General features: G+C 40.8%; 1 protein-coding gene across 1 annotated transcript in view; it reads left to right on the top strand.

Moving 5' to 3' along the window:
• Window positions 1–7,815, top strand: part of LOC139448651 (mucin-2-like) — a 77,685-nt gene extending 69,870 nt beyond the window's left edge. Inside the window, exons 3-4 of the mRNA XM_071230211.1 lie at window positions 618–7,625; window positions 7,742–7,815. Of these exons, the coding sequence (XP_071086312.1) occupies window positions 618–7,625; window positions 7,742–7,815 (7,082 nt within the window). The remainder of the gene's footprint in view (window positions 1–617; window positions 7,626–7,741) is intronic.
• The last annotated feature ends 6,785 nt before the right edge of the window (window positions 7,816–14,600 follow it).

Here is a 14,600-nt window from a genome sequence, read left to right as displayed (position 1 = left end):
TGTATGTTATATTTTAGGTACAGTCTCAAAGAAAATGGTCACTGTCGCTGAGAATAAAAAAAAATTTGGAAACGTTTCCTGTAAAATGATCGATGGACCAAGGCAAGAAAAAGATGAATTGACAACTCGGATCACAGTAAGTACTTCTACAGCGTTAGGTAGGTCTACGACGTCACCCGATGGATCGACAACAATGTCAGGTGAAACAACAGCAACAGGTCTAACTTCAACAGTGTCATATGGATCCTCTACAAAGTTACATGTAAGAGCAACATTAGATGGATCCAAAACAACATCCAGCGAATTTGCACAAACATCGGGTGAATCGGCAGCTTTGTCAGATGGAACTTCATTAACAGAAGGTGGCTCTACAATGACACCCGCAGGATTAATATCATCACCAGGTGGAGCTACAGTAGATAGATCAATAGCTACCCCAGTTGAAAGAACAACACCGTCACTTCTGTCAACAACAAACCCAGTTGAAACTACAAGTAAATTGCCAACAACGTTACATCAAACGAAAAGGTTAGGTGAATCCACAACAGCATCCGATGGATCGGCAACAACGTCAGTTGAATTGACAACACTGTCAAATGAAACGACATCACCAGCAGGTGGATATGCAAAGGCATCCGATGGATTAGTAGCAGCGACAGGTGGAACTTCAGCTACGTCAGGTGGATCGTCAACAACGTCAGTTGAATCGACAACACTGTTAGACGGAACTACATCACCAACAGGTGGATCTGCAAAGGGATCCGATGAATTAGAAGCAGCGACAGGTGGAACTTCAGCACCATCGACTCTTTTATCAACGACAGAAAGTGGCGAAACTACAACAACGCGAATTGGCTCGACAACAACGATAGTTGGAACAACGTCAGGTGGAAGTACTCCGACGTCAAATGGAACGCCTACAGATGATAAACCAACAACGTTAGTTGGATCCACAGTGACGCCAGATAAAACTACATCAATGTCAGATGGAACAACAACAGTGTCAGACCTAAGTTCGCCAGGTGAAAGTACTATAACGTCAAATGGAACGCCAACAGATGATAAACCAACAACGTTAGTTGGATCCACAGTGAAGCCAGATAAAACTACATCAATGTCAGATGGAACAACAACAGTGTCAGGTCTAAGCTCGACAACGTCAGGTGGAAGTTCTACAACGTCAAATGGAACGCCTACAAATGATAAACCAACAACGTTAGTTGGATCCACAGCGACGCCAGATGTAAGTACCACAACACCAGTTGGATCGACAACGACAGTTGAAATAACGTCAGGTGGATCTACAACCTTGCCAGGCCTAAGCTCGACAACGTCAGGTGGAAGCACTACAACGTCAAATGGAACGCCTACAGATGATAAACCAACAACGTTAGTTGGATCCACAGTGACGCCAGATAAAACTACATCAATGTCAGATGGAACAACAACAGTGTTAGACCTAAGTTCGCCAGATGGAAGTACTATAACGTCAAATGGAACGCCAACAGATGATATACCAACAACGTTAGTTGGATCCACAACGACGCCAGATAAAAATACAACAACGCCAGTTGCATCGACAACAACGACAGATAAAATAACGTCAGGTGGATCTACAACACCGTCAGGCCTAAGTTTGACAACGCCAGGTGGAAGTTCTACAACGTCAAATGGAACGCCAAAAGATGATAAACCAACAACGTTAGTTGGATCCACAGTGACGCCAGATAAAACTTCATCAATGTCAGATGGAACTACAACAGTGTCAGGTCTAAGCTCGACAACGCCAAGTGGAAGTACTGCATCCTCAAATGGAACGCCTACAGATGATAAACCAACATCGTTAGTTGGATCCACAGCGACGCCAGTTGTAAGTACCACAACGCCAGTTGGATCGACAACGAGAGTTGAAATAACGTCACGTGGATCTACAACAGTGCCAGGCCTAAGCTCGACAACGCCAGGTGGAAGTTCTACAACGCCAAATGGAACGCCTACAGATGATAAAACAACAACGTTAGTTGGATCCACAGCGACGCCAGATGTAAGTACCACAACGCCAGTTGGATCGACAAGGACAGTTGAAATAACGTCAGGTGGATCTACAACAGTGCCAGGCCTAAGCTCGACAACGCCAGGTGGAAGCACTACAACGTCAAATGGAACGCTTACAGATGATAAACCAACAACGTTAGTTGGATCCACAGTGACGCCAGATAAAACTACATCAATGTCAGATGGAACAACAACAGTGTCAGACCTAAGTTCGCCAGATGAAAGTACTATAACGTCAAATGGAACGCCTACAGATGATATACCAACAACGTTAGTTGGATCGACAACAACGCCAGATGAAAATATCACAACGCCAGGTGGATCGACAATAACGACAGTTGAAATAACGTCAGGTGGATCTACAACAGTGCCAGGCCTAAGTTTGACAACGCCAGGTGTAAGTTCTACAACGTCAAAAGGAACGCCAACAGAAGATATACCAACAACGTTAGTTGGATCCACCACGACGAAAGATGAAAATACAAAAACGCCATTTGCATCGACAACAAAAACAGATGAAATAACGTCAGGTGGATCTACAGCACCGTCAGGTCTAAGTTCGTCAACGCCAGGTGGAAGTATTACAACGTCAAATCGAACGCCAACAGATGATATACCAACAACGTTAGTTGGATCCACAACGACGCCAGATGAAAATACCACAACGCCAGTAGGATCGACAATAACGACAGTTGAAATAACGTCAGGTGGATCTACAACAGTGCCAGGCCTAAGCTCGACAACGGCAGGTGAAAGTACTATAACGTCAAATCGAACGCCAGCAGATGATAAACCAACAACGTTAGTTGGATCCACAGTGACGCCAGATAAAACTACATCAATGTCAGATGGAACAACAACAGTGTCAGACTTAAGCTCGCCAGGTGAAAGTATTATAATGTCAAATGGAACGCCAACAGAAGATAAACCAACAACGTTAGTTGGATCCACAGTGAAGCCAGATAAAACTACATCAATGTCAGATGGAACAACAACAGTGTCAGGTCTAAACTCGACAACGCCAGGTGGAAGTACTATAACGTCAAATGGAACGCCTACAAATGATAAACCAACAACGTTAGTTGGATCCACAGTGACGCCAGATGTAAGTACCACAACACCAGTTGGATCGACAACAACAGTTGAAATAACGTCAGGTGGATCTACAACAGTGCCAGGCCTAAGCTCGACAACGTCAGGTGGAAGCACTACAACGTCAAATGGAACGCCTACAGATGATAAACCAACAACGTTAGTTGGATCCACAGTGACGCCAGATAAAACTACATCAATGTCAGATGAAACAACAACAGTGTTAGACCTAAGTTCGCCAGATGGAAGTACTATAACGTCAAATGGAACGCCAACAGATGATATACCAACAACGTTAGTTGGATCCACAACGACGCCAGATGAAAATACAACAACGCCAGTTGCATCGACAACAACGACAGATGAAATAACGTCAGGTGGATCTACAACACCGTCAGGCCTAAGTTTGACAACGCCAGGTGGAAGTTCTACAACGTCAAATGGAACGCCAACAGATGATAAACCAACAACGTTAGTTGGATCCACAGTGACGCCAGATAAAACTACATCAATGTCAGATGGAACAACAACAGTGTCAGACCTAAGTTCGCCAGGTGAAAGTATTATAACGTCAAATGGAACGCCAACAGAAGATAAACCAACAATAATAGTTGGATCCACAGTGAAGCCAGATAAAACTACATCAATGTCAGATGGAACAACAACAGTGTCAGGTCTAAACTCGACAACGCCAGGTGGAAGTTCTACAACGTCAAATGGAACGCCTACAGATGATAAACCAACAACGTTAGTTGGATCCACAGTGAAGCCAGATAAAACTACATCAATGTCAGATGGAACAACAACAGTGTCAGGTCTAAACTCGACAACGCCAGGTGGAAGCACTACAACGTCAAATGGAACGCCAACAGATGATAAACCAACAACGTTAGTTGGATCCATAGTGACGCCAGATAAAACTACATCAATGTCAGATGGAACAACAACAGTGTCAGGTCTAAGCTCAACAACGCCAGGTGGAAGTACTACAACGTCAAATCGAACGCCAGCAGATGATAAACCAACAACGTTAGTTGGATCCACAGTGATGCCAGATAAAACTACATCAATGTCAGATGGAACAACAACAGTGTCAGACTTAAGTTCGCCAGGTGAAAGTATTATAATTTCAAATGGAACGCCAACAGAAGATAAACCAACAACGTTAGTTGGATCCACAGTGAAGCCAGATAAAACTACATCAATGTCAGATGGAACAACAACAGTGTCAGGTTTAAGCTCGACAACGCCAGGTGGAAGTACCACAACGTCAAATGGAACGCCTACAAATGATAAACCAACAACGTTAGTTGGATCCACAGTGACGCCAGATGTAAGTACCACAACACCAGTTGGATCGACAAGGACAGTTGAAATAACGTCAGGTGGATCTACAACAGTGCCAGGCCTAAGCTCGACAACGTCAGGTGGAAGCACTACAACGTCAAATGGAACGCCTACAGATGATAAACCAACAACGTTAGTTGGATCCACAGTGACGCCAGATAAAACTACATCAATGTCAGATGAAACAACAACAGTGTCAGGTCTAAGCTCGACAACGCCAGGTGGAAGTACTACAACGTCAAATCGAACGCCAGCAGATGATAAACCAACAACGTTAGTTGGATCCACAGTGACGCCAGATAAAACTACATCAATGTCAGATGGAACAACAACAGTGTCAGACCTAAGTTCGCCAGGTGAAAGTATTATAATTTCAAATGGAACGCCAACAGAAGATAAACCAACAACGTTAGTTGGATCCACAGTGAAGCCAGATAAAACTACATCAATGTCAGATGGAACAACAACAGTGTCAGGTTTAAGCTCGACAACGCCAGGGGGAAATACTACAACGTCAAATGGAACGCCTACAAATGATAAAACAACAACGTTAGTTGGATCCACAGTGACGCCAGATGTAAGTACCACAACACCAGTTGGATCGACAAGGACAGTTGAAATAACGTCAGGTGGATCTACAACAGTGCCAGGCCTAAGCTTGACAACGCCAGGTGGAAGCACTACAACGTCAAATGGAACGCCCACAGATGATAAACCAACAACGTTAGTTGGATACACAGTGACGCCAGATAAAACTACATCAATGTCAGATGGAACTACAACAGTGTCAGACCTAAGTTCGCCAGATGAAAGTACTATAACGTCAAATGGAACGCCAACAGATGATATACCAACAACGTTAGTTGGATCCACAACGACGCCAGATGAAAATACCACAACGCCAGTTGGATCGACAACGACAGTTGAAATAACGTCAGGTGGATCTACAACACCGTCAGGTCGAAGTTTGTCAACGCCAGGTGGAAGTTCTACAACGTCAAATGGAACGCCTACAGATGATAAAACAACAACGTTAGTTGGATCCACAACGACGCAAGATGAAAATACAACGCCAGGTGGATCGACAATAACGACAGTTGAAATAACGTCAGGTGGATCTACAACAGTGCCAGGCCTAAACTCGACAACGCCAGGTGAAAGTACTATAACGTCAAATGGAACGCCAGCAGATGATAAACCAACAACGTTAGATGGATCCACAGTGAAGCCAGATAAAACTACATCAATGTCAGATGGAACAACAACAGTGTCAGGTCTAAGCTTGACAACGCCAGGTGGAAGTTCTACAACGTCAAATGGAACGCCTACAGATGATAAAACAACAACGTTAGTTGGATCCACAGTGACGCCAGATGTAAGTACCACAACGCCAGTTGGATCGACAAGGACAGTTGAAATAACGTCAGGTGGATCTACAACAGTGCCAGGCCTAAGCTCGACAACAACGGCAGGTGGAAGCACTACAACGTCAAATGGAACGCCTACAGATGATAAACCAACAACGTTAGTTGGATCCACAACGACGCCAGATGAAAATACCACAACGACAGTTGCATCGACAACAACGACAGATGAAATAACGTCAGGTGGATCTACAACACCGTCAGGTCTAAGTTCGTCAACGCCAGGTAGAAGTATTACAACGTCAAATCGAACGCCAACAGATGATATACCAACAACGTTAGTTGGATCCACAACGACGCCAGATGAAAAAAACACAACGCCAGTAGGATCGACAATAACGACAGTTGAAATAACGTCACGTGGATCTACAACAGTGCCAGGCCTAAGCTCGACAACGGCAGGTGGAAGTTCTACAACGTCAAATGGAACGCCAACAGATTATATACCAACAACGTTAATTGGATCCACAGTGACGCCAGATAAAACTACATCAATGTCAGATGGAACTACAACAGTGTCAGGCCTAAGTTCGACAACGCCAGGTGGAAGTCCTACAACGTCAAATGGAACGCCAACAGATGATAAACCAACAACGTTAGTTGGATCCACAGTGACGCCAGATAAAACTACATCAATGTCAGATGGAACTACAACAGTGTCAGGCCTAATTTCGACAACGCCAGGTGGAAGGACTACAACGTCAAATGGAACGCCTACAGATGATAGAACAACAATGTTAGTTGGATCCACAGCGACGCCAGATGAAAGTACCACTACGCCACTGGAATCGACAACAACGACATATGAAATAACGTCAGGTGGATCTACAACAGTGTCAGGTCTAAGCTCGACAACGCCAAGTAGAAGTACTATAACGTCAAATGGAACGCCAACAGATGATAAACCAACAACGTTAGTTGGATCCACAGTGACGCCAGATAAAACTACATCAATGTCAGATGGAACTACAACAGTGTCAGGCCTAATTTCGAAAACGCCAGGTGGAAGTACTACAATGTCAAATGGAACGCCTACAGATGATAGAACAACAATGTTAGTTGGATCCACAGCGACGCCAGATGAAAGTATCACAACGCCACTGGGATCGACAACAACGACATATGAAATAACGTCAGGTGGATCTACAACAGTGTCAGGTCTAAGCTCGACAACGCCAAGTAGAAGTACTATAACGTCAAATGGAACGCCAACAGTTGATATACGAACGACTTTAGTTGGATCGAAAGCGACAACGTCACGTGTCTCACCAGGAACAGGTGTAATTACAACGTTACCCGATGGATCGGCAACAGCACCAGGAGAAACAACAGCAACAGGTCTAACTTTAGTTACGTCAAATGGATCACCGACGTCAAATGTAACATCAACTTTAGATAGATCTGCATCGACGTCAGTTGGAACAACATCACCGGCATATAGACCAGCAGTTTCCACAACGTCAGGTGGAACTACAACAACGTCAGGTGTCTCAACAAAAACAACGTTAGTTAAAAGTGTAACTGTATTAGATGCAACTACATCGACGTCAGATACAGGTATAACATCGTTAGGTGGAGCGACAACAACGCCAGATGGAACGACAACGACGTCAGGTCTAAGTTCGGCAATGCCAGATGGAAATACTACAACATCAGTTGGAACTACAGCTCTCACGTTCGAAGTTTTCAACACATCTGCCACAGCAGGTAAGTAGAGCAATGTTTGTAAAACATAAAGCATTCAGTCTCACTGGATTCGGGAAGTATTTCATTCATACCTTTACAGCTCCAGTTTCAGAGCTCCATGAGAGCATGTGTGACAGGCCAACAAGACGTGTCGCGTATTGCGATGTCCAGCGTCACAAAGTATGGAGCCTCAGTGCTGCCATTCGCATGAAGGGCTACTGGGCAGTCGGCTTAGCCTCCAGACGGAACTGGGTTTATTTTAATGTAGTTTGATTACAGGACAGTTCCCACTGTATTCCGCGATTTTTACAGAAATGCCCAGTCAGTGCATAAATATACGTATATGTAGAAATCACATGTTTTGCAAAACTCGTGCAGATTATGATATTTATCTGCCTAAGAATTCGTGAAAAATACACTGCAGAATCTTAACATGCGAGTCGAAAACTGGTTTACTAATATTTATTTCGCTTTGAACTGAAGCTTTGTATTATTGCGTACCGAATGCATGTGTGTATGTTAACACTTGTGATCTTCAGATTGACTTCAATAAGCTATTCTAGCAGTGATACGTTTACCTTAAACATACCTGCCACAAGAGAAACAGGTGCAAAACAAAAACTTTACTAAAATTAAGGTTGTAGAATTGTGTGCAGAATTATCAAAATTTGGTTGCAGATTTTTTTTAAATTGACGGCAGAATATCCATTTTCTGCCGCGGAATACAGCGGGAACCGATAGGACAACTGACGCATCAGGATCCTCTATGCTACTGCTGCCAATAGTCGCATTTTTGCCGTGGGTACGGGTGGCCTAGCCGTCTGTCGTGCCGCAACTCACTGTGAGGAGCTGCGCTCTTAGGCTGGGATGAAACGTGGCAGATCTGAATTACTTAAAACTCTGCAGGGAGATCAAACCCCTTGTGGTTTATTCTCCCTGCAGTGTTTTACTGTACGACACACAACTCCCACTCGTCGTTTATTTCTTAAATAACCCATGGCCTGGCAACACCCGTGATGTTTACGTTCACCAAGTGGCAGTCATCTACGATCAAAACCATTTCAGTCATTTCCCTCACATTCAGATGACATGTGTATATCTCTTAAAAAATATTGCATTTCGTTTTTCCCTCCAGATGCGACCAAAATAGCTACCAACACATGTGCGTGTATCTGTGCTGCATTCCGACCTAGCGTAACGTCTGTGGCTGAAATTGAAAGGATGGTCAAAGAACTACTTATTGATCGCATGACGCTCTCGCTCTACAAGCGCGCGAAAATATCTGCAAAAGATGACCGCCAGTCTGCAAACTCAATCGGAAAGGCGGGGGTCATATTTATTGTTTTCTTACTGGTCGTAGTTGTCCTTTCAGATTGTGTCAATGTCATTGATAGACACTGTCGAGGACGAAGTAGAAAACGCTGGTCATTTAACTATGCTTGACTGTAGGAGCATTACTGTATTCAAGAAGGATGTCCTCACGAGAAGCACAGAGACACTCTCATGGTCGCTTGAACATTAAGTAGAGGGGAATGTCCGAGTAACTTCTCCATTCCTTAAAAATAATGGAGCAGAGGCCCCGCAGGGACCGACGCCCATTATTTTTAAGGAATGGAGAGTTACGGGGATATTCCCCTACTTAAAACTCATCCCTACTTTTACACTTTGACAAAATATTATGTAGGTGAAAATATTTGAAAAATTCAAATACTGCTTCAACATAATGTACAGTTGACAAGTAACTCTCCATTCCTGAAAAATAATGGAGCGTTCAAACAATAGAATGACGTCACAGATGTGTTTTAACAACCAGATATAACCTTATAACCTTACGGTCTTTACGTGTTGCTTTTTAACAATTGTGGCAATGGAGTTTTAAAGATCATATTGAACCTCTCCTTTTCTTTGAAAGTTTGATATATTGGTGTCATATAGGGCTGAATGTGGACCCGAGTTATTTTGGAAGTTATTAACTTGTTTGCAATTAGAATGTAACCATATTCAAAATCTCAGATTCACATGCAACTAAGCATGTGTTTGGTCTCTCTATTCAAGTGACATGTCGGCTATTTCCTTTCCCTATTAGAGAATGGTTCGCAGTAGTTCAAAATGGAAGTGAAATGTGATAAGTGTTTCCGTCTACGTTCAAACTTCTAAGTTTGTCCTTGATTTGTGGACGTAATAACCTAGCCACAGCAAGTTCTTTTTTCCAATATGTATATATATATATATATATATATATATATATATATATATAGATCATGCACGGACTGCAGTAGCAACCCGTCCAGTGATTTCCTCGTGTCTGGTGAACAGTTTCAGCTCTCTGTGTCAGTATATTTACTGTAACTATGTTCGGGCGATGTTGAACTGAACCCTGGACCAATCAGACAATAACATCTTGATAAAACTTAGGCTGACATCATTGAGGAACTTAGAAACATGTAAACAGATATAAAGCAGGACATCACTCGATTAAAAGATGACCTTAAACACGTCCAAGGAAAAATAAAGAAAGCAACTGACAATAGTGTTGAACTAAAAAATTCTATTTCACGAATGAAAGAACAACAACGTAATACACAACTGGATGTGGACTATGTACACGAGCAACTACACCAACAGGGTTTAACACATAGAGAAGAAATAAGTGCAATCGAGAACAGGGTTGAGAGACTAGACATTTGTAGTCAGCGGGATAATGTCATCTTGCATAGTGTGCCCGAGGATGGCGATGAATCATTCGGATCATGTGGAAACAAAGAACTGAAAGTTTTAAACTCTGTATGTGAGAAAGGCGAGAGCGCAATTCAACCGAACGATATTCTCCGATCGCATGGACTTGGAGGAGCTACAGCAATGGAACCGATACCTATCATATGTGCGTTCTGGGAAACTAAGGTAAAGATTTGGGCCTTAAAGAAGAGAGAACAATTAAAAGCTAAGCAAATTGGAATATCAAACGACCCTACTACACCACAGCGGAATAAACTGAAATCTCTAGCTGGAGATGGGAAGAGGGGTTAGTACAAAAATGGGAACCTTATAGTTGTGGATATGCCCCCTAACCAAGACTCCGCGTTTGCCAATAACGGACACAACTCTTCAGAACGACAAGACAGGGATCTGCTCATCCATAGGGATACGGCCGGGCCCGACTTACATCACCGTTGGTGGACATTAAACCTGTAAACATTGACATGAAATGTTTCAGGTCTGCACAATAAGATGAAAGATGAAAAAGATAATACTGATTTTTCCCTTCCAGGATATAAATGTTTTCACGTACCCGGTATTAAGCTATCACAGTTATGACGCGCCTCGGTAGGTATAATATGGTTTATAAGAGATAACATTTCAAAATATATCAAATGTGTCCGGTAGTTTGAAAATGTTATTTTCACACTGTTTGACAATAATTTGTTCTCATGTGAAAAACATGTATTGTGTATCTTTACATATGTTCAGCCAAAAGGATCAAGATGGTATGACGATAAGCGTTCGAAAAATGGAATTGACCTCGTCTTAGATTCTTATATTGATTTTACAGCTAACTTGCCATCTGTTGAAACTATACTTTGTGACGATTTAAATGCTAGAACTGGACGACTTGATGATTATACTGATGATAATTTCAGACATTTAACAGATAATGATGATTTAATAACGGAACTAGTATCAGATGGTTTCGACAGACCTAGGTTCTCCTCTGACAAGCAAACTAACAAATTTGGAAAATCTGTAATTGGTGTGTGTCGATTATTGAATTTGCGTCCTCCAGTCTAGACTAGGTAAATTCTCATATCTGCCACCAGATGTCTGTTTCAAAATTTTTGATGTAAAATTGTTACCAATTTTGACATATGCATCGGAAGTTTGGGGATTCCATGCATCACCTGACATTGAAAATGTGCACAGTAAATTCTGTAAATTGACTTTGGGTTTGAGTAGAAACACACCAAATAGCTTTGTAAAATCTGTCTTGATGAGAAACTCCGTCAAAGTGTCACATTATTTAAAAATTATAAAATTTTGGCTTCGACTATTGATACAAGATAATAATTTGATTTTGAAAAAAACATATAGTTTTCAATATAAAAGGGCAGAGAATGGCAACGCTTGCTGGGCACTCAAGGTTAAATCATTGCTGTTTTCTTACGGATTTGCAGAGGTATGGCTGCAACAGGGTGTTGGTAGATCTGACTTATTCTTACATCAGTTTAGGTAAAGGAGCGTAGACATTGAAAATCAAGTGTTGCACAATAATTGTGAATCGTGTTCTAAGCTTGAATTGTTCTCTGCAGTAAGGGATAATTTTCATATAATAACTGGATTCGATTAATTGATGTAACACTATTTCGAATTAATATCTTGAATTTTCTCGGATCCAATCATCGTCTTATGGTTGAAGCAGGCAGATATCATAATATACCAAGACATGAACGTTTCTGTCCCCTCTGTGTTGTAAGTGCTATCGAAGATGAGTTCCACTTTTGTAGTGTGTGTCCGTTCTATCTTGATCTGCGGCCTAATCTCATACCCAATTATTATCACATGTTTCCAAGTCGTGAGAAAATGTTCTTATTATTCAGCTCTACTAATCAAAGTATTTGCAACAATTTAGCAAAATATGTATTTCTTGCTGGTAAGAAACGTAATTCCATTTTCAAGGGAATACCTGTGTCATATAATTAACTCCAATATTAACAGTTTGAACACTGCATTGTAGATCTTACAATTCAGCGCTCCGTCACATTTGTATGCCATCATGCTCTGCACGTGTATAATGGGCCGGTGGCCTCATTACCTGAATAAAAGCATCAATCAATTATTGAATTTGCACATTCTAAATGGTCGATGTGACACTGACAAAGAAAAAGGCGATGACATTTGTTGGACATAATGCATGCAGTGTAAATGATTATGTCACTGGATCATGCTGGTTATTTGAGAAAGTTCTGTACTAAAATTATGTCAAGAAGTGAATCAGAACATCCACCTATAGCATTTAATCTGTCTTCGAATATTGATTTATCAGAGATTACAAAAAAGGTCCGTCAGTTGACCAAAGGACTAGTAGTACTAAGTATTCATGGAATGAGGATAAGAGGTATATATTCATTGAAATGTTAGCAACGCTCAATGAAGAATTGGAGGATGCAGTACACATAGCATTAACAGACATTGATCACGGGATTAAGCTAATCAGTTATCTCATTGCGATCAGTTGATTGTATGAAGCGTTGTGTAAGACCATTTTCAGGTTTAAAGATTGGTTTGATGTTTAATGTGAATGTTTTGAAAAACAGAGATATCATCATCTCAATGTATTTCGTATATATAAAGACAATATGTCTCTTCAGCACTATCATGCTGCAAGAAATAAGTATAAAGTTGTATGTAGGAATGCTACAAGTTCTTTCGAGATTAAACGTCAATCTGAATTGATAGATTCAATAAGGGATTCCAAAACATTTTGGCACACAGTTCAAGCTGTATAAGGTACTACAAAGGATAAAAACAACATAAATGCAGAGACTTGGTACGAGTATTTTAAAGACCTGTTCAGTATTGCAGAGCCAGACATTTCTACTTTTTGTGAGGAGATGCACACACCTTGAAAACTGAAAGTGTACTATCAGATGAATATACTGGTACTAATTGGGTTAAGTCTGTCACTGATGATTTATTTAATGCCCCTATCACCAGTGAGGAAATACAAGAGAATATTCGTACGTTGAAGTGTAATAAAGCAGCTGCACAGATTATGTAATTAGTGAAATGTTTCAATGTTCAAATAATAACCATATTATAACTTGTATTGTTCAATTCTCTATATGATAAAGGTATTTTTTCCTTCGGAATAGTCAAAAGCAATCGTTGTTCCATTGCATAAAAAGGGTGATAAGGATAATGTTGATGACTATCGGGGAATATCTGTACTGAGTTGTTTTGGGAAATTATATGCCATGATTCTTAATGGCAGATTAACGTTTTTGTCAGATGCAATGAGAAACATCTATGAAGAACAGGATTTAGAGCTGGATATTCCACAATGGACGATGTTTTTTTTTTACAGGCTTTAATTACAAAACATCTCAATAAGGGGAGGTAGATTATACGCTTTCGATAAGGCATTTGATTTCGTTCAAAGAAAACAACTCTGGCACTTATTTTGTAAACATGGGTGGGCATCAAAGATGGGAAAATCATTTGAAGCCATTTACGAATAAGTTAAAGCTTGTGTTCAAACAAATGGCAATAATCTTACAAGTATGTTTGATTGCCCTTTGGGAGTGCGTCAGGGTTGTGTACTAAGCCCATTCTTGTTTTTCGTCATAAATGAACTTGTTCTTGAAATTAACTCAAAATCTAAAAATGTCATACAATTATATCCCGATCTAATATAAATATTCCTTTTTGCTTTTTGCTGACGATTCGGTAATTGGTCTTCAATGTCAAATCAATATTTTGGAAAATTATTGTGACAAGTGTTCACTGTCCGTTAATCTAAATAAAACTAAAGTTCTTATCTTTAAAAGCGGTGGGAAATGATCAAAATTAGAGAAATGGATATACAAAGATCCATATATAGAGGTAGTTTCATCTTATACTTACCTTGGAATATTGTTTACTTGGACTTTGAGTTGGAATAAATATCTAAAATCTACATCTGTTAAAGCTAAGAAAGTGTTGATGTCAATCCTACAAAGTTTGCCCTGTAGTGTATACTTTCAACATTTTTATACAAAGATAATGCCAATTTTACTTTGGATAAGAAATATGGGGTTATGGAAAATATGAGTCTACAGAAAAAGTCCTCTTTATACATGTAAACGAGTAATTGGGGTTGGATCTCAACCGAAATTGTTTCGATTTGGTAAAAAACATAACTTAAATCTTATTCAATGTCGCAGGAACTTTTGTTGTTCAGTATATTTTTGCTTAAGAGCTGTATAAAGTATTTGTTAAACCTAACGACTTTTCCATCCACGC

The sequence above is a fragment of the Haliotis cracherodii genome, unplaced genomic scaffold, assembly GCF_022045235.1.
Source record: "Haliotis cracherodii isolate W230 unplaced genomic scaffold, xgHalCrac1.p SCAF_7, whole genome shotgun sequence".
In the NCBI taxonomy this organism is placed as follows: domain Eukaryota; kingdom Metazoa; phylum Mollusca; class Gastropoda; order Lepetellida; family Haliotidae; genus Haliotis; species Haliotis cracherodii.
The sequence above is the reverse complement of the archived record's forward strand: the minus strand, read 5'-3'. Positions and strand labels throughout refer to the sequence as shown.